This window comes from Phoca vitulina, unplaced genomic scaffold (assembly GCF_004348235.1).
Source record: "Phoca vitulina isolate PV1807 unplaced genomic scaffold, GSC_HSeal_1.0 scaffold94, whole genome shotgun sequence".
In the NCBI taxonomy this organism is placed as follows: Eukaryota; Metazoa; Chordata; class Mammalia; order Carnivora; family Phocidae; genus Phoca; species Phoca vitulina.
This window is the reverse complement of record NW_022589797.1, coordinates 1148609-1170143: the sequence shown is the minus strand read 5'-3', so window position 1 is coordinate 1170143 and position 21535 is coordinate 1148609. Positions and strand designations below refer to the sequence as shown.

The 21535-nt window shown below is 43.8% G+C and overlaps 1 protein-coding gene across 5 annotated transcripts in view; it reads left to right on the top strand.

Annotated features, from left to right (window-relative positions):
* RECK (reversion inducing cysteine rich protein with kazal motifs) overlaps positions 1-3151 on the top strand; it is a 72089-nt gene extending 68938 nt beyond the window's left edge. For all 5 annotated transcript variants that reach the window (XM_032396797.1, XM_032396798.1, XM_032396801.1 and 2 more), the window contains 2 exons: positions 354-509; positions 1583-3151. In XM_032396797.1, coding sequence (XP_032252688.1) covers positions 354-509; positions 1583-1804 — 378 coding nt within the window. In that variant the 3' untranslated portion in view covers positions 1805-3151. The remainder of the gene's footprint in view (positions 1-353; positions 510-1582) is intronic.
* The last annotated feature ends 18384 nt before the right edge of the window (positions 3152-21535 follow it).

The following is a 21535-nucleotide window of genomic DNA, read 5'->3' as shown; positions in this document are numbered from 1 at the left end:
TTCCAGAAATGTAGCAGCCAACACCTGCCACTACCTAGAAAATTATCCCCGTTTGGATTCAAATACCTGTATTTTTATAGGAAGACTTTAATCATTTTCCTGTGGCTCCCAACTCAGAACAGTCCCTTAAAAGGGAGTGGGGGGCTTTGGGTGAGTGTTTATCTTGGCTACAAAGCTCAGCAGTAATACAAAAGCCCTTTGGAAAGGACTCTGGAGATTTAGAATTCAGCCAGCAGGGCCCCTCTTGGGGCCCCACACTTAGGGTTCCAATAGGCAAGGTAGCAAGGTAGCCTAGGCAGTAATAAGGAATTCCTCTTTTATTCAGGTAATGGGATTTTTTTTTCTGTTCCCAGGTAACAAACAAAAAGCCAATAACAGTTCTGGAAATACTTCAGAAAATCCGCATGCATGTATCTGTCCCGCAGTGTGACGTATTTGGATACTTCAGCATTGAATCCGAAATTGTCATCCTGATCATTCCTGTCGATCATTATCCAAAAGCTTTGCAGGTGGGGTTCAGCACGCATTGTGCAGGCTTCTTGTTTGGAGGACTTAGGAGGGGGGAGGAAATGGAGGCATTTGGAAAGCTAGGGCAGGAGGGAGAAAAGCAAGGCAGTCTCAGAAGGACAGAGCTGTACCAGGTGAGCGTTTTGCAGGTGACGGAGGCGGGGCACCTATCTGACAGCAGGATGTGAAGGAGTGGGAGAGTGGAGAGGCTGAGAGGTTGCTCAGAGTACGCAGACACGGAAGCCATCTGCTGACATACAGATGAGGCTGTTGGGGCCCAGGGAGGGAAGGGGCTGACACACGTCATGCAGTGACACAGCCTTGGGACAGGGGACGAGCAGATACCTGTCCCCTGCTCCCAGTGGGGAGGAGAAGCCCACCGGGACTGCTCTTATGGACCCCATTTTTCTTCCTCATACTCTAGAGGTGAGCCTCACTTCTGTGGGCCCAAGTTCAGTATCAAAACAGTGGGGGCTCAGGTGAAGGGTGAATACAAGCGGTTTGTACACTGCCACAGTCAGGAAGCTGAGGAAAGCCCCTCGCTGTCCTCTGGGATGGGGAGGAAGCCCTGAAAGTCCATTGTGTCTAACTGTGGGCAGATAATGTCTACATGTGGCTAAGTGGCAAGGGCAGTGGCATTGTGCATCATTTCTTTTCTCATTTAATTTCCATCGATGCTGTTACTATTGGTGTAATAAAGTAAGACTATATTAAAATGTGACTTTGGCTAAAAAAGGACAGAGAAAGCACATTCTCTGTTAGAATATATGTGGATTGTGTCTGGCTTGCCCATTTCACGGATCCTGTGGTTGTAGACTTTAAAAATCTGATTCTCGGGACGCCTGGGTGGCTCAGTCGGTTAAGCGGCTGCCTTCGGCCCGGGTCATGATCCCAGGGTCCTGGGATCGAGTCCCACATCGGGCTCCTTGCTCAGCAGGGAGCCTGCCTCTCTCTCTCTCCCTCTGCTTGTGCTCTCTCTGTCAAATAAATAAAATCTTAAAAAAAAAAAAAAAGACTTTAAAAAAAAATAAAATAAATAAATAAAATAAATAAAAATCTGATTCTCCTCTCCCAGATTGAGGCCTGCAATAAAGAAGCAGAGAAGATCGAATCCCTCATCAACTCCGACAGCCCCACGCTGGCGTCCCACGTCCCTCTGTCTGCCCTCATCATTTCCCAGGTACAGGTCTCCAGCAGTGTGCCATCAGCTGGCATCGAGGCCAGAGCCCCCTGCCCCTCCTGCCTCGTCCTCCTCAGCCTGGGCCCTGCCTTGCACATGGTCTGGACACATAACTGACCACCCGTGAAAAGTGCAAAATGTTCCTCCATTGAGTTTTTCTACATTGTGAAAGACATGCAGGACTCCTGGTTTGTAGTTGAATAGTGGCCAAGGAGAAGCATTTGTCACCTCTGTTCACCACACAGTATTTTTTTTAATCTGCCAATATTAGGGTTTTTGTTTTGTTCTTACAAATGTTAAAATATGTTCTTCCAAATACTAATGAAAAGAGGATGTCTTCTTTTGGTGGATCACTGCCTTACAGTTTATACTTTGCTCATTAGATGGGTTCCCCCCCCAACTGTAAAACAAATTTGGTATCATTGGTAAATGAGATGATCACTTTTTAGAACGGAACTCACTTTACTATAAGCTTCATACCCAAAAATTTCATTTCAGAGTTCCTTTAAGTATTAAGGTGCCCCTAGTGTGTGTGTGTTTGTTTACAGATAATTACCTACTCTGTCTAGAAGCTAGGGGCCACCGTGAAGAGCCTGCTATTAGAGTGTGAAATAAGGATAATGCATCTTTGAAATTATCATATAAATCATCAAGCAAATTTAATTTACAGAAATTTAATTCAAGAACCCATCTATTGTGTTCAGCAAAGCCAGATAAGGAAATGGCATTTACGAGATATGTTGTAAGCAATAGGCTCAGTGGTTACTAATGTGTGTATGACTTTTGCGAAGGGGAGAAGTTATATCACATCAAAGCATATTGCATTATGCATTTTTATATTAACCAGAAGTATATTCTTCGGTATTCATCTGAGTTAAACTTAGAGTTTTTAAATATCAATCTTTAAACCAATTGCTGCTACTTATATACTTGCCAAAAAGTGAAATAATTAGTAGTTCATGTAAATAATACATGATATTTCTATTTTATTATGAAGAAGGTAAATAGCCATATTTGTAAAATGACAATCATGTGTGTTAACCCAGTACTTTCCGTTCATGAAGACACATTGCTTTTTGTGATATGCACAGTGTGGGTAAGTGTTCTGTCTGATTTTCTTTTTGATATAGAATTATAAAGAATTGTGGTTTATATATTTAAAAATGTCAATCTAAGTATTAAAGTGTTTGCATGTTGTCTAAGCAATTGAATACTTTGAATGTGTTTCACAGTTTGAAATAAGCTATTCAATGTAATGCTTATTGTTTGTATGCACCTAAACTTAGATGTTACATGAAGTATTTTTTTCAGTATTATATGTACCCTTTGAAATGTATAGGGATATGCTCATTATACCAAAATATTGTTTAAAAGTGGGCACTTAAAGCTTTCAGAATATCTCAGTGCTGATGTAGCATGTTTGTTGCAATTGCTTTTTCTATATAAATGTCCTCAATGCAATATACTGGAAAGCTTTTCTATTTTAATAAAAATAATTTTATATGATTATGTGTACTTCCAAGCAGTGTGGACATTTAAAACGAAACCACTGACCACTCTTGGGTAAGCTATGTCCTTTGCTCTAGAAGAAGAAATTATGGGAGTTTTATTATTCCAAGCCAAGGGCCCCAGGAGAGCAGGGCAGCTGGGACAGAGCTGGTCAGACCAGACCGAGGCTTGACCAGAGGGCATGCTGTGGCAGGAAGGCAAGTACAAAGACCCCAGCTTTGGGCCCTCCAAGACCCAGCAACAGACGAGGCAGTCCTACTCCCCACTGCCCTGGGCCCAGCGTTGCAGCTCCACGGTACATCCTGAGGGCAGAGAGAACTCTGGGCTGTGGACACAGAGGGCCTATTGATGAGAGCCTGAGAGGATCTATCAGTCATGAGGCTAAGGCCCCAAACCTCCATGGCTGACAACAACAGAGGCTCACATTTTACTTCCATCACGTGTTTACTGTGGGTCAGCTGCACTTCTGCTTTACACCGTCTTCACTCCAGGGCCCCTTCCAGTGTCCTCACAGAGTGGGAGGAAAGAGGCTGGAGCTCTGAGGGAGCTACTCGGAGCTTGCTCTTGGGCTGCTGGTCCTAGCAGGGTCGACAGCACAGGTGCTGCTAAGGCCCAGGCTGACAACGGACACCTGCTGGGTTCCTGGATAGGCTGCTGAGGTCACCACTTCCGCCACCACGGATTCCATCCAGCTGTGGCAGATTCTTGTGCAGGAACTAGGAGACCTGTTGGTGTTTTACCTGGAGGCATGGCTGGCTGACTCGATCTTCAGCCCAGGCACCAAGTCATAATTCTGAAAATGGAGTGGATGAGCCAGGTCCTGCCGGACAGAGGACATAGTTCACTTTGGAGACTTAGCTGAAATCACCATCTTCGGTCAGCCCTGTGTACAAAATCAGGTGGAGAGCATACCCCTGAGCCCGGCATGGTGGCACCAGGAACATCGTGCCCGAGATACGCGTGTGCACAGAGGAAAGACCATGTGAGGACAAAGCAAGATGGGAGCCATCTGCAAGCTAAGGAGACAGGCCTCAGAAGAAACCAACCCTGCTGACACCTTGATCTTGGACTTCCAGCCTTCAGATCTTTGCAAAAATAAATATCTGTTGTTTAAACCAAAAAACAAAACAACAACAACAAAAGGAGGAGGAGAAGAGACAGAACCACAGCTGTCCCTTAGGTCTCTGCTTAGAAGTGACCCTGTTATTTCTGTTTACATCTTACTGGCCCAGGCAACTCACATGGCCACTCCTGAGTTCAAAAGGTAGGGAGGTATAATCTTCTGGGGTGGGTGTGTGTGTTGCGGGGAGGCAGCAAGGATGGAGCTGGGGGAGGGACCATGAGTATTTGGAACAATAATAAAGTCCACCATGGAAGCCATTTCTCATCAGGATAGCCAGGACAGACAAAAATTTTTTATTAGAAAATTAGTAGAAGTTTCATAGTCTGGGGAAGGAACTAGAGAAATGAGAGAGGTTCTTGGGTTTGGGGGAAGGGGAATATTAAGGGAGGGAAAGATCTACAGGTCGCTCCTGTTCTCATGACACAATCATGAGAACTCTGAAGACAGTTAGGGGCAAAAAAGGCCAGGTGAGGTCAGTTTGGGGAGATAATGCTCCTCACGTGCACGCTGCTGTGGCGGACACACCCAGCCTGCGCCGGGGATGATTGTCGGTGGCTTTCCAGCTGCGGCGCAGGATGCAGCCCCTGCTGCTTAGCTCTCCGGCATGCTGCCTAGGGCCCAGCGTGTCGGGCTGGTAGAGGCCTTGAATCAGGATTCTGTAGGAGACGCCTGGGGCTGTGGGGGGAGAGAGGGGAGGTTCTTGTGCCCCAATAATTTTAGCAGGGAGGACTCTGCAGGAGGAGGACAATTTAGAAGGTGAGATAACCACATGAAAAGTAGTTTCCAGAGAAAGATCCAGAGGCTCCTCTGGCCATAGGTAATGAAACCAAAATACTAGAAAAACAAATGAAATCGCTCCCTGTCCAGTCTACAGGAAGTGACTGGGCAGGAATGGACCCCGAGAGAGTCCTAGGTCCAGCCTGGGCCGCATGCCCACCTCTGTGGTAGAGAAGGAAAGAAAGGTAGGGGAGCTCTGGTCCCACCTCAACCCGATGGAATGGATTTCTCTCAGGGAATAAACTTTTTCCTGGAAGAGGCCTTCTGCCAGACGTGTCCCCTGGGGTGTGTGCATCTCTCTAACAGGCCATTAGCCCCCAGACCAGTTCAGCCCAGAGCACACAGCAATGCGTCGCCCTCGGGCCGGGCACACACCCGTGAGCCACCGGAGCCCAGTGACAGCCACGGGGGTGCTCTGACGGCTGACCTACTGAGAAAGGGAATTATCCAAAGTGACTAATAATAATATATTTGTTATACCAAGAGCAAAAATGGGAACAAAGAGGAGAGTCTGTGATGAGTGCAGGAAATTTAAATCCATTAGTGCAAAAAGAAACAGGCCAACTCAAGGAAGATTCTTTTGCTTCCTGGATGCCTCGCTTCGGAACCAGCTCTATCAGGGAGCTTCCCAAGGCTCCAGGACAGAGGACCCAGGTTTAAGGCTTGTCACTGGATGACACTGACTCCAAAGTCACCATTTTTCTATAGCACAGGGACAGCACAGGTATGTCACTCACGCCACCACCTCCTCATTTTGTGTCCGTGGCAGAGATCGCAGCTCTGTCATGGTTTCCTGGTGGTTGTCTCAGCTCTAAGCTAAGCTTCGAGCACAGCGTTCTGAGCAAGAAGAAAGACAAGAGTCACAAGCGCCTTCTCCTTTTGCTGCCAGCGCCTCTTACGAGTAAGAAAACGATTTCTCAGAAACCCCTCAGCAGTTGCCCCTTGTGCCTCCTGGGCCGGGATCGGGTCGTATCCCCGGCCCTACGAGACTGGCCCCCGGGAGAGCATGACCATAGCCAGCTGGTCAGGGTGTGTACACTCTGCTGCCCACGCGGAGCCAAAGTCCAGGAAGGCCAGTGAGAAGGCAAAGGCCACCGACAGCATCTGCCTCCAGATAAAACCAGCCTCTCGGCAGGCTCAGCTTGTTAGGGTGTGAACAGGAGGACAGTTTCACTTTTCTAGGAACTGCCTTCAGCCGTGCTCGGTGGACCTGTCCGCAGCTAGGTAGCGGAGCCCCGTATCGACACTGCCTCCATACTGTCGGTATCACCCCCAGTTACCCAGACAGCCTCCTTTCATTTCCCAGGCCTCTTCCCGGGTTATTTTAAAGCTTCAATCCCACACCCTCCTCCAGCGTCAGCCCACTTCTCAGTGAGTTGGTGAGCTTGGCATGGTGTCGCTGTTGGCATCAGTCAGTCCCTAGGACACCTTCAGTACAAGCTTTGGGACATTTGTTTCTGGTAAGAAGGTCTGTCACCTAGGATCTGAGTGGCACAGCGGTCAGTTACGGTTTGCCGGTACAGAACAGGGGTAGGTAATCTGATTGTAGTCCGGACAGTCGTCTCTACACTGTCTAGTGCGCCTTGGGAGGAGTTAGGAGGAGGGGAGAAAGGAGAAGACAGAAGGCTCCTTGGAGAGGGTTGGATTTGGGCTGGGCCTGAGGGAAACAGGAAGGCTTTGCCAGATGACTTTAGGAGATGCATTCTTGGTAAAAGGTACAGTGTGAGCAAAGGTACAGAAGCAGGAGAGTCCGCGTGGGTCCCAGCAACAGAAGAGTGGGGCTGACAAGTTAGGAAGGGGAGGTATCAAGCAGATGAGGTGTGCTGGCCTTGAAAGGCACCCAGAGCCTCTGCCCTTGCCCCCTCGGTCCTTCTGACTGACCTGGATAGCTCTGGTGTGCACGAGAGACCTTTGATTTGAGATCATCCCCTGATCTCGTTATGGGGCGGTGCTTCCTCTCCCTCTGTCCTGTGAACATCCTGGACTCTACTGAGGAGACATTAACTGAGCCAGGCCAGGCGCCAGGCTTCCCCTGGGCCTGGCCTCCATTCTCAGGGTTTAGCCTCAGCCTGTTTCAGTTCCACTGCGGGAAGAAAGTTAAGCCTGCCAGCAATGCTCATGGCCTTGACACAAAATCCATAGAAGAGATTTTATTTTCCTTCATTTGATTTAATGGTTTTCCCTCAGCCCTGGGCTGGTGGGAGTCAAACCCCCATACCCCCATACAGGCTGCTCTGTTTCTCAAAGGGACAGGAGGCCCTGCTCCAGGATACTCCTCTCCCCCGGTCTCCTAGCTGTGGAAGAGGCCTGAGTTGTGAGCCCTGCCAGCTGAGGGGAAGGGACAGCAGAGGCATCATTCCTAGGGAAATTCCTTTCCCTGAAATCCAGCAATTTTGGAGCTAGAGGGTAGATTTCCACTTTGTACATAGAGGGAAACAGGCCCAGAGAACAGAAGTACTATTCCAGGGTCGTATAGCAAGTCAGAGCAAAGCCAAGGCCTGAGGCCAGGTCTGGGCTTTCCCTGGCACAAGGCAACCAGCAGGATCTGTGCTGCTCAGGGATGGAGCCAGCCATGTGGGAGAGCTCCACGAGGGTGGACACCAGGGGGTGGGTGGAGTGAACTAGGTTCAATGTCAGGTCAGACTGACAAGGCAGGCACACTAGGTGGGGTCTGATAGACAAGTCCAAAGAGAAATAGGAATCATGAGAGTAACTGATACATCTCTCTAGCACTTTTATTGACGGTTTACACAATGCTTTTCACCTTGTTCTCTCACTGGCCCACAGCAAAATGGTGCACAGAGAAAGTACATGCAAAGTCTAAGGTCAAGTTAGATTCTCAGGAACTTAGGCTAGTGGGAGGCAAGGGTAAGGGAGGAAGCCTTCATATGGGGAAGCATGCTAACACCCCTGCTCCCAACTCCAAACACTTTCATTTTTCCAAAATGAAGTCCACTGTATTGTTTTCTCCTTATAAAAAGTAACACGTGCATTCCCCATACCTGGAAATATAAACAAAGGAAAAAGTTACTCACAATGCACCTTCCTCTCCCTCCTTCTACCAGTGAGTGCAGAATCCTTCTAGAGCCTTCTCTGTAGGAAGATCTCTAATTGGGGCAGGATTCCTCCTCTGTCCACAAGGGGGGCAGAGGTGGTTACCTCACAGTCCTGTGAGGGGAAGTTCAGGAACCTGGTTTCATATTTGGGGTCTCTCTGCTGTCCCTGCTGGTTTGGCACTTTCCTGCCAGATGGAAACCCCAGCTTGGCCAGAGCCGTGCCAGGTAATCAGGTGACATGCTACGCTCTCCCTGAGTACCACCTCACCTCTCTTCCCCCTACCAGTCTGGCACTGAGCTCCGCTGAGATGTGAGCCCGCAGGTAAGCTTTCCTGTCGGTCCCCGCCCAGCAGGAAAACAGGTGCCCCCCCCCCCCTTAGGATCATTTGAGGAAGGCTTGCTAAGGGGACTATCTACAAGGGTGCAAGCAGAGTGTAAGAAACTGCAGGGGAGTGCGGGTGTGAGCCTTAACGGGGCTACGAGGGCCCCTAAGTCCACAGCGGTGAGGTGGTCCCCGGGACACAGGAGCGCCCCGCGTGCACCACCGTTTCCTCCGCCCCGCCATCTGCTGAACCCGGTCACAAACCCGAGGACAAGGGAGCCCGTTGCTGTAACAATGCAGCTCTCCGAGGGAGAGCGGAGCCAAGTCAATTTGGGGAAGGAAGTGGAGCAAAAAGAAGATAGCAGCACAGTCGTCCAGAGCAACGCCGAGTCAGAGGAGGAGGAAATGTGGCGGCATCTGCCCACTCCTTCCAGCGCGGCGCCCGAGATGGCGAAGGCCTCTCGGCTTCACCCTCTGGAGGCGACCCCCGGCGCGCTCTTCCTTCCTGACCCCGCTCACCTCCTGGGTCCTCCCCTGGCCCTTCACGCCACCATCTCGCGGCGTCTCTGCCCACCCTCCGTGATGGAGGACACGCCCGGCCCTCCGCACCGCCTTTACTCGCACAAACCCGCCCTCAGGCAGTAGCGCCTGAGCCGGTGCGCGGCGGGGCGGTGGGCCAGGTGGGCGCTCCGGGGCCAGCCCTCCTGCCCCCGCCGCAAGCAGCCGCGGGGAGCAAGCACCCCTCGGAAGAGTGAGTCAGAGCAACCAGGCTGTTCTTGCGGGGAGGGATATAGTCCTCAAAATAAAATGCATGTGGTCCTGTGTCCACACCTGAGTGCTCTTAAAACGTGATGCTGTTGTCGTTGCTATTCTCAACGTTCCCCCTATGATGGAGTCTGGTTATTGATGCTATGTGAAAAAGCTATTGATTAGTTAATTGGCTGGTCGGTTGGTTGGTTAGTTAAAGTTAGTTGAGAGAGAGAGCTTGCGTGCGCACACATAGGAGCACCAGCAAGAGAGGGCGCAGAGGGAGAGAACCTCAAGCAGACCGGCGTGCGGCTCCATCTCACTACCCCGGGAGCCCGACCTCAGCCCAACCCAGTAGAATGCTTAATCAGCTGAGCCACCCAGGCACCCCGCTATTGATTTTTTAAAAATATTTTTTGGACCTGGCCATCATTTTGAAAATTTTATATTAATTTAATTGATTTTCTTAGTTTTTCTCCAGGGGGAAGCTTAAAGCTCCTTCTCTCTCCCTTCCAATATTTATACGTCTTATGTCTTTCTGTTGTGCTAGTGTTGGCTAGAACTCCCAGAACAAAGTCGTGTAACAGTGGTGATAACTGGAAAACTTATGTTCTTGACTTTAATGGGAATGTCCATCCTTTTAATGTTAAGCATGTTAAGCATGCCATGTTCAAGTCTGACCATGTCTTACTGTTTGCTTCAGGGGGCTTCCTTTTATACTGCTGAGGGAAAATTTAAAAGTTTTTTTTTTTTTTTTAAACTCAGTAATGGATATTGAATTGTATCAAAGATATATTTAGCATCTGTCATGTTTTTCTTTGACTTATTAATATAAATTGTGAATATATTTCTTAATACAAAACCATCCTTATGCCCTTGAAATAAATGTTATTTGGTCATAATGTATTATTCAAGTAATACACTACTAGATTCAATTTGCTGACTCTAGCATTTATGTTCATAAATGATGTTGCGCTATGGTTTTTTGTATTTGCTGTACTTTTCAGGTTTTGGAATCAAGATCATTCTAGCTCCATTAAATGAACAGGGAAGGTTTTCTATGCCTTAGACCATATAAAAGATATAAGAATCACCTGTTTCTTAATAGAGACAGACGATAGAACTTGGCTGCAAACCTATTCTGGGTCCATCTGTATTTGGGTAAGCAGTAATATTTTCCCTTTTTACAAATGGCTATATTGGTTCTTTTAGATTTTTTTCTCTTTTAAATAAACCTAGAAAATTGCCCAATCCAGAAAAACTACTAGTGGAGAGTTGACAATATTATTTTTCTGAACATTCCTGAAAAGAGATTATATCCTCTTTTTTTTATTACTAAGGTAGTACATTTGAGTTTTCTCTCCATCTTTAGGCTTTTTTATTGATTTGATTTTATAGAGTTTTATCTATTTGATATGCTTTCCAGCTCTAAGATGTAGTTTTCAATTCTGCTCTTTTTCTGTTTTCTAATGCATAATTTTCTGTTTTTAACTATATTAATTTCTATATTCAATTAATTTTTAAACACTTTATTATGGAAGATTTCAACCTTATAATTTGAAAGTGAAAATTCATATACTCACCATTGAGGTTCTTCAATGAACATTTTGCTATATTTGCTTTATCACTATTTATTCATCTATCCATCCCTCTTATTTTTTTATGTGTTTCAAAGTAAGTTGCAATCATCCATACATTTTGCCCCCAAATACCTTAGCATTCATTCATTAACTATAGTTCAATATCTGTTTATGGTTCTTTTCTTTATTTTTTGTAATTTGTCTAGCTTCTCTCATCCAACACTTAGTTTATTTTTTTCCTTTAAAATAAGTAGTATAATAATATTTAAGATTTATTGACCATCAGTCATGTTTCAGGCCATTTTAGGGGCATTTTTTAATCAAAGATCAAGGGACAGCCTTCTCTCTCCAGGCCCCAAATTAGGTAATAGATTGTTTCTATAACTTAGTAAATGTAAGGTTCAGAATTCTGAAAGACATGTGTAAGTCAGCTTGGGCTGCTGTAACAAACTACCATCAGCTGGGTGGCTAATCAACAACAGAAACCTATTTCTCACAGTTCTGGATGCTGGAAGTCTAAGATCAGGATGCTAGCAGGTCCGGTTCTGGTGAGGGCCCTCTTCTGAGTTGCAGTCTGACTTCTAGTTGTGTGCTCAGTGGCAGAAAGGCAGAGGGAACTCTCTCAGGTCGCTTATAAGGGCACTAGTCCCATTCCTGAGGACTCCACCCTCATACCTAATCACCGCCCAAAGGACCACCTCCAAATACCATCACCCTGGGGATTAGGTTTCAGTATATGAATTTTAGATGGACACAAGCATTCCATCTATAACAATACAGGTATCAGTAAGAGGGAATTTTCCTTAAAGTCCCTTTATTTTCAAATCAAAGGATTAAGTAATAATCATGATACATTTTTCTCAGGCCTTTGATGGTGAAGTTTCTCTCCTTACTGGTTTTCAGATGAGTTCCGTCTCTTAGGAAGGGAGGACAATAAGAAGCTCATCTACAGTTTAGCTCTGTGGACGTGATGTGGTGACTGCTTCTCTCCCTTCTACCTTCCGAACTTCTTCTTGCTTATCCAAGATTGACAGTGATTGTCATCTAACTACAGCTTTTCTTTCTCATTTGGAGCACTGAGAGATAAACTTGGTCTATCTGTTATCAGGAATACTATACTGCAGATAAGCAAAATGTAAAATCTAAGAAAACACTCCATGCTCCGTTATGTCTTTCCTCTGTTATCTCATGGGACCAACTCAGCTTGTGTGATGGGTATCACACTCTTCTTCTGACAGTTTCTGCTGGAAGAATGGTCATGTGACAAGTGGCCAAGAACGACCAAAAAGTTTCTTGGACCACTTTCTCAATATTGTCCAAGGATTCCTTTCACACAGGCATAGTACTAAGTGCTTTAAAGGAATTATCTCATGCAATTCTCACAACCTCTCTATGAAGCAAATACAGTTGACCTTGAACAACACAAGTTTGAACTGAGTGGGTTCATTTATGCATGGATATTTTCTTTATAAATAGGGTACAGTACTATAAATGTATTTTCTCTTCTTTATGATTTTCTAAATAACATTTTCTTTTCTTTGGCTTACTTTATTGTAAGAATACAATATATACTAAATGACATGCAGAGTGTGTGTTAATCAACTATTTTTGTTATTGGGAAGACTTCTGGTCAACGGTAGGCTATTAGTAGTTAAGTTTTTGGAGAGTCAAAAGTTATACGCAGATTTTCTACTGTGTGGGGGTGGTCAGGGCCCCTAACCACCATGTTGTTCAAAGATAAACTGTAATATTATTTTTTAAAGATTATTTATTTATTTATTTGTCAGAGAGAGCGAGAGAGCACACAAGCAAGGGGAGCGGAAGGCAGAGGGAGAAGCAGGCTCCCCGCTGAGCAAGGAGCTTGATGTGGGGGGCTTGATCCCAGGACTCTGGGATCATGACCTGAACCGAAGGCAGACCTTAACCAACTGAGCCGCCCAGGTATCGCACACTGTAATATTATTAACACCATTTATAGTTGATGCAACTAAGCCTTGAGATTAAAGAATTTCTCCAAGGTCACATGGCTGGTAAGTAGCAGAGCAGGGACATTTTGAACCCAGGCCTAACTTAAAGCTTATGCTCATATTTATTATACTGTGTATTTCCCTTAAGTACGGCTTTGGCCCATCCCATATATTTTCTAACAACAGTAATAAAGAGAGTATAACAGGATAAAATAAGGAGATTTTCTGCCAAGGTTTTTAATTTCTAGTTGCCATGGCTTTCTACCCATTGAGCTACTACAGCGAATTTTTTGTTCTAAAAACCTCTGCAGAACAAGAGCCAAAGCCTGAAGGGCTTAAAGCATAGTTTGAATCTTAAACTATGGGAAGACTTTATAACGATGTAAGAGCTTAGACTGAGAAGGGCTGAGTCATGGGATGCAGCACATTCTGGGGAAACAGATTTTAGGACAAAAACAAAATGCCTTTTTCTGAAAAGGGAGATCTGGTCGACATTTGCTGGGTTTAGGCTGCTCAGCTTGTGGAGAAGTCTCTATTTGAGTGTAAAAGATCTTGTACCCAACTATGGAGCCTGCAAGGGGGTAGACATTCATTTCTCTATTAGAAATCTGAAAGCTTGTATGAAGGCATGTGACCCTGGCTCCACCAGATGCTCCTGCCCAGGAAGCTGAGTATGGAGAAGGTGATCCAGAAACGTGGAGAGAGTCAGGAAAGATTCTGGATTGCTTGAGTATTAATCCCCAAGAGACTACAGTAATTGTGACTGAGTTACCTTCAGTGTTCAAGTGTGCGTTTTCTGCCATCAGTAGAATTTGGATTTGATCTAGACAGGGCAAGAATTCCCTTTTTACATATCTAAATTGTGATTGGGAAATGTGAAGTGCACAGTGTAAACAGTGACATTTAAAGACTGCTAAGTGTCATCTCATTTAATTGGGAAAAAACCCTCTAAGATAGGTGTTACTATCTTTATATCAACACCTGAATCAGAATCACAGTCAGCGGGGAGCAGAGCCAGAACTTGGATGAGAGCCACATGACTTCATGTCCATGCCCCACACTCTTAAACATTACAGTTAGTATTCTTTTTTTTTTTTTTTTTAAGATTTTGTTTATTTATTTGACACAGAAAGAGAGACAGTGAGAGAGGGAACACAAGCAGTGTGGAGTGGGAGAGGGAGAAGCAGAGTTCCTGCCGAGCAGGGAACCCGATGCGGGGCTCGATCCCAGGCCCCTGGGATCATGTCCTGAGCCAAAGGTAGACACTTAACGACTGAGCCACCCAGGCGCCCCTACAGTTAGTATTCTAATTCTCATTCATCTCTGAACATCTGCTTTGATTTTGCCTTTCAGTGCACTAGGAGGGATTTTTAAAAAATGTATAAATGGTTCAAAATTTTTCAATTAACCTTTTGTTACTAAGTTTTAGTTTTATTACATTGTGCTCAGAAAATTTAACTAAATGGCTCTACTTTCAGGAATTTATCATGGTTTACTTTAAGGACTACTATTGGGGTCAACTTTTGTATTTGTTCCCTAGAAATTTGAAAATAAAATTATCAAGTTTAAGTGGTCTTAACACAAATTAAAAGGCAGATATTGTCAGACTGGATAAAAAGAAAGATCCAGCTACATCTTGTCAACTACAGCCGTCCATTTTTTTTTTTTTTAAGATTTTATTTATTTGCGAGAGAGAGAATGAGAGACAGAGAGCATGAGAGGAAGGAGGGTCAGAGGGAGAAGCAGACTCCCCGCCGAGCAGGGAGCCCGATGTGGGACTCGATCCCGGGACTCCAGGATCATGACCTGAGCCGAAGGCAGTCGCTTAACCAACTGAGCCACCCAGGCGCCCCAACAGCTGTCCATTTTTAATGTAATGAAACAGTTTGGTTAGACGTTGAAGGGTGAAGTAGTGGTAAACATTCCTATAGTGCTTATTCTGTGTCGAGAACGGTTCTGGGGCGCCTGGGTGGCACAGTCGGTTGAGCATCCGACTCGGTTTTGGCACAGGTCATCATCTCAGGGCCCTGATCTCAGGGTCATGAGATCGAGCCCTGTCAGGCTCCACGCTCAACGTGGAGTCCACTTAAGTTTCTCTCTCCCTCTGCCCCCCACCCCTGACTCTTGTGCATGTGCTCTCTCTCTCTCTCAAATAAATAAATAAATCTTTAAAAAAAAGAACTAGGGGCGCCTGGGTGGCTCAGTCATTGAGCGTCTGCCTTCAGCTCAGGTCATGATTCCAGGGTCCTGGGATCGAGCCCCGCATTGGGCTCCCTGCTCAGCAGGAGGCCTGCTTCTCCCTCTCCCACTCCCCCTGCCTGTGTTCCCTCTTTCGCTGTGTCTCTCTCTGTCAAATAAATAAATAAAATCTTTAAAAAAAATAAAAATAAAAATAAAAAAAAGAACTATTCTAAGCACTTTACATTTACTAGCTCATTTATCTTCACAATCATTGTATGAGGGAGGTACTATTACTATTACCATTGTACAGAGGAGAAAACTGAGTCAGGTAACTTATCCAAGGTCACACATTGTTCACATGAAGTTTGTATTTTTATATTTATAGAGCATTCAGTTACAAGGGGCTTAGTGTGAACAACGTTGCAATAAAGCAAAGGTTATACATTTTTTGCATATGTGAACACATCTCATCTTATATATTTCTATACTACTCAATATACATAACCTTCAAATACATCAAAATCAAGTTTTTTAATTTATTATTTTTTTAGGATTTTATTCATTTATTTGAGAGAGAGAGCACAAGCAGGGGAGAGGGTCAGAGGGAGAGGGAAAAGCAGGCTGCTGAGTGGGGAGCCTGACACGAGGCTTGATCCCAGGACCCTGGGATCATGACTTGAGGGGAAGGCAGATGCTTAACCAACTGAGCCACCCAGGCGCCCCTCAAAATCAAGTTTTATGCCAATAAGCTATAATTCTATGAAACATAAAGGCCAAATGGCATTCTGCTATGGGAAACAGTAGTATCTTATGTTGCTGAAACAAGGAAAAAAAGTTAAAGGGTGGAAATTAGATGAATCTACTAATACTAATTAAAAGAAAGCTTTAATGACTACATTAATATCAGACAAAGTAAATTTCACAGGAAGGAATATTACCAGAGATAGAGCCCTTTCATAATGATGAGTTAATTTATCAAAATGATACAAGAATTTTCGATGTTTATGCTCCAAATAAAAAGTTTCAAAGTACGTGAAGCACCCAAAGCAATCTACACATTCAATGCAATCCCTACAGAATACCATCAGCATTTTCCACAGAGCCAGAACAAATAATCCTAAAATTTGTATGGAACCACAAAAGACCGTGAATAGCCAAAGTAATGTTGAAAAGAAAATCAAAGCTGGAGGCATCACAATTCTGGACTTCGAGTTATATTACGAAGCTATAGTCATCAGGACAGCATGGTACTGGCACAGAAACAGACACATAGATCAATGGAACATAACAGAGAACTCAGAAATGGACCCTCAACTCTATGGTCAACTAATCTTCGACAAAGCAGGAAAGAATATCCAATGGAAAAAGGACAGTCTCTTCAATAAACGGTGCCGGTAAAATTGGACAGCCACATGCAGAAGAATGAAACTGGACCACTTTCTTACACCATACACAAAAATAAACTCAAAATGGATGAAAGACCTAAATGTGATACAGGAATCCATCAAAATCCTAGAGGAGAACACAGACAGCAACCTCTTTGACCTTGGCCACAGCAACTTCTTGCTAGACATGTCTCTAAAGGCAAGGGAAGCAAGGGCAAAAATGAACTATTGGGACTTCATCAGGATAAAAAGCTTTTGCACAGCAATGGAAACAGTCAACAAAACTACAAGGCAACCTACAGGGGCACCTGGGTGGCTCAGTCATTAAGCATCTGCCTTCGGCTCAGGTCATGATCCCAGGGTCCCGGGATTGAGCCCCGCATCAGGCTCCCTGCTCCTCGGGAAGCCTGCTTCTCCCTCTCCCACTCCCCCTGCTTGTGTTCCCTCTCTCACTCTGTCTCTCTGTCAAATAAATAAATAAAATCTTTAAAAAAAAAATAAAAGGCAACCTACAGAATGGGAGAAGATATTTGCAAATGTCTTATCAGTTAAAGGGCTAGTATCCAAAACCTATGAGTTCTTTATAGAACAAAAAATCCAGTCAAGAAATGGATACAAAACCCAAAAAATCCAGTCAAGAAATGGGACGATGAACAGACAGTTCTCCAAAGAAGACATGCAAATGGCCCACAGACACATGAAAAACTGCTCAACATCAGTTGGCATCAGGGAAATACAAATCAAAACCACAATGAGATACCACCTCACATTAGTCAGAATGGTTAAAATTAACAACTCAAGAAACAACAAATGTTGCAAGGATGCAGAAAAAGGGGAACCCTCCTACACCATTGGCAGGAATGCAAACTGGTGCAGCCACTCCGGAAAACAGCCTGAAGGTTCCTCAAAAAGTTAAAAATAGAACTACCCTACAACCCAGCAATTGCACTACTAGGTATTTATCCAGAGGATATAAACATAGTGATTCGAAGGGGCACATACACCCCAATGTTTCTAGCAGCAATGCCCACAATTGCCCAAATATGGAAAGAGCCCAGATGTCCATTGACAGATAAATGGATAAAGATATGGTATATATACAATGGAATATTACTCAGCCATCAAAAAGAATGAAATCTTGCCATTTGCAATGACATGGATGGAACTAGAGGGTATTATGCTAAGTGAAATAAGTCAGTCAGAGAAAGACAAACACCATATGATTTCACTCATATGTGGAATTTAAGAAACAAAACAGATGAACATAGGGGAAGGGAAGGAAAAAGAAAATAAGATGAAAACAGAGAGAGAGGAAAACCATAAGAGACTCTTAACTCTAGGAAACAAACAGGGTTGCTGGAGGGGAGGCGGGTGGGGGGATGGGGTAATTAGGTGATGAGCATTAAGGAGGGCACTTGATGTAATGAGCACTAGGTGTTACATGCAACTGATGAATCACTAATATCTACCCCTGAAATTAATAATACAGTATATGTTAACTACATTGAATTTAAATTTAAAAATTACAAAAAAACACAAAGTACATGAAGCAGAACTTATTCGAATATCAGGAGAAATAGACAAATGCACAATTATATCTGAAGATTTCAGCATCCCTCTCTCAATATTTGATAGAATAAGTAGACAGAAAATCAATAAGGATATAAAAGACTTGAACAACATTATCAGTCAACTTCATCTAATTGAAATTTATGGAACATTCTACCCAGTAACAACAGAACACAGTCTTTTCAAGTTTACACAGAATGTTTACCAAGATAAAGCCACATTCTGGGCCATAAGATAATTCTCAGTAAATGTAAGAAAAGATTGAAGTAATACAAAGTATATTCTCTGTCCACACAGAATTAAAGTGGGAATCAATAACAGAAAAATAATCTGGAATTTCCCAAATATTTGGAAAGTAAATAACATTTTAAAATAACCTATAAGTCATGAGAGAATAAATCACAAGGGATATTAGAAATGATTTTGAACTGAATAAAAACAAAAGCACAACATATCAAATTTAGTGACATGCAGCTAAAAACAGTCTTAGAGGGAAATTTATAGCACTTAATGCTTATATTAGAAAGGAAGAATGTCTTACAATCAATGACCTGATTTCCCCTTTAAGAAACTGGAAAAATAAGAGTAAGTTAAACCCCATGTAAACAGAAAAAAAGTAATAAATATAAAAATCAATGAAATAGTAAATGGGAAAATCATAGAGAAAATCAATGAAACAAAAAGCTGTTTTTTTGAGATCAATAGTACAATTGATTCTCATGATTTGCAGCAGTTATGTTCTATAAAATTGCAGGGTACACTGCATTGGAGAATACTGACCCATCGCTGCGAGGGAAAATACCGGGTTAGGTTCCTGTGAGCCTCTGGCGGCAACATTTTTGTCGGCGGATCAGTAATAGCTTTACTTCATGTGTGTTTTTGTTTAAAGATACCTTAATTTATATTGTTGATTCATGAACATGGAACTCATGGCCAACAGCATTCGAAGTCATGCCTGAATAAAGTTTATCTAACACATAAATTTTCTCCATAAGGCACAACACACCCCTCTTGCATTTAGGGGCACTAAACAACACTTCAGCACTTCACTTGGGGACCATTTTAAACAGCAGAATCACCAACAGAAAACACAAGAATGCCCCAAACCTGGGACTACATAGACTCTGGGAAGGACATTTGTTTACGTGTGAGAGCTATCTCATGGCGTCTCCTTGTTCAACCTCAGCTGGGAACTTGTGTGTTGGGCAACTCAAATTTTTCAATGTCCGCACATGTTTTCCAATGACTGAAAGCATTGCAAGTATTGATTTGAGGGTTACAAATAAATCTTAGCAAGTAGGTGAATTCATAAACACAGAATCCACAAATAATAAGGATCAACTATGTTGATAAACCTTTAGAAGGCACAATACCAGAAATGATAAAGGGTCACCGTTAGACATCATTCTTTTAAAGGATAACAATATTAGCAACTTCATGCATATAAATTCCACCATTTAGGTGAATGAAATACACAAATTTCTTAAAAGATTCACGTTACCAAAGCTCACTCAAGAAGAAAAGGACAATCTGAAGAATTCCATATCTATCAATAAAGCTGAATTTGTAATTGAAAACCTTCCCTCCCCCAAAAAAGAAGAATAAAAACACCTCCATGACTAGATGGCTTCACCGATGATTTGTAGCAAATATTTAAGAAAGAAATAATACTAATTCTATACAAACTCTTCCAGAAAATAGTATAGAGAACCCTTTCCAACTTCTTTTATAAGGCCAGTGTTGATCCTCAAATCTGAAAGACATTATAAGAAGAAAAGACTAAATACAGAGCAAAGACCCCACAAAACAGAGAGAGATTAAAGAAGATATAAAAAAACAAAGATACACCATGGTGATGGACCAGCAACTCGATATCATTAAGAGGTCAGTTCCCCCCAAGTTTATCTATGTATTCATGACAATCGCAATCAAAAACCCAGCAGGTTGTTTGTTTTATAGTAATTGATGAGCCAATTCTAAAATTTATATGGAAATGCAAAGGACTTAAAATGAACAAAACAAAAAAATAAAATAAAGTAAAATGAACAAAACAACTTCAAAAAGAAAAAGAATAAGAGGATTTACATTACTTGATTCAAGATTTATTATAGGGGCTCAGTCATTTAAGCGTCCAATTCTTGATGTTGGCTCAGGTCTCGATCTCACAGTTCTGAGTTCAAGCCCCACATTGGGCTCCACACTGGGCATGGAGCCTACTTAAAAAAAAAAGGGTGGGGGGAGGTGCCTGGGTGGTTCAGTCGTTAAGCGTCTGCCTTCGGCTCAGGTCATGATCCCAGAGTCCTGGGATCAAGCCCCACATCGGGCTCCCTGGGCGGCTGGAAGCCTGCTTCTCCCTGTCCCACTCCCCCTGCTTGTGTTTCCTCTCTCGCTGTGTCTCTCTCTGTCAAATAAATAAAATCTTTAAAAAAAAAAAAAAGATTTATTATAAAGCTACAGCAATTGAGACAGGGTGGTATTAGTGTAAAAATATGTGTATAAATATGCGTATAGATCAATGAAACAGAATAGGGAGCCCACATATAGTCAACTCAAGAAATGATACTGGAGCAATTGGGCATTCATATGCCAGATAACGAAAGAGAGAGTTATAATCCTGACTTTATACTACACACCATAATCAGATTGAATGTAAGCGCTAAAACTAAATGTGAGAGCTAAAACTTTAAAACGTCTAGAAGAGGGGCACCTGGGTGCCGCAGTCGGTCCAACATCCAACTCTTGGTTCTGGCCCAGGTCATGATCTCGGGGTTGTGAGATCGAACCCCACTTCTGGCTCCGGCTCAGGGTGGAGTCTGCTTGAGATTCTCTCTCTCTCTCTCTCTCTCCTTCTGCCCCCCTCCCAGTTTGCTATAAATAAATAAATAAATTCTTTAAAAAAATAAGACTTCTAGAAGAAAACAGAAATATTTCATGATCTTGGAGTAAGTAAGGAGTTCTTAAATAGGACATAAAATGAAAAAGAAGTGATAACTTGGGTCAAACCCTCCCTGTGTCTGACCTTTGTTGCCATTTCCCTCATCTCTGCTGCCTGGGCACCGGTTGGGACCAGCTGGGCCGTGGCTCCCCCTCCAGCCAGCCCACAGCCCTTGGAAGGGGCAACTTTGGCACTGCCCCAACCCCACTCAGCACACTGTCCCTTCCATAAGCTAAGGCCACCTCTACAGCCCACAGCATCCCACCCCACACAGACTCCAAAGATGCCACTAAAGTTTGGATTTTGTCCTCCCCACCCCCTCCAAGCCCACCCTCATCTCTGTATGGGGGTGAAATGGGAGTGAACCTCAGTGGTCCTTCTCAGCAGGCAGTGAGTGGCTCCATTGTGCTCAGCTGTCTCCACTCATGGCCTTGAAGTTTTCCTTACAATGGAGACAGCCTTCTAGAGATTCTAGAGGTGATATGGAACAGGGTGTATTTGGTCATTTCAATGGGGATTTCTTGGCAAAATGGGAGAGGGCTTTGAACACAATGGGTTGGATCTTCATCTAGCACCAAAATTCCCTTTGATTCCGAGTGGGCCGCTCTTTCTAACACTCTACCACAGTTTGAAAGTCTGACATAGGGGGAGGAAGTAGAGAGTACCATTGCCCTACTGGACATTTGAAGCCCGTGAT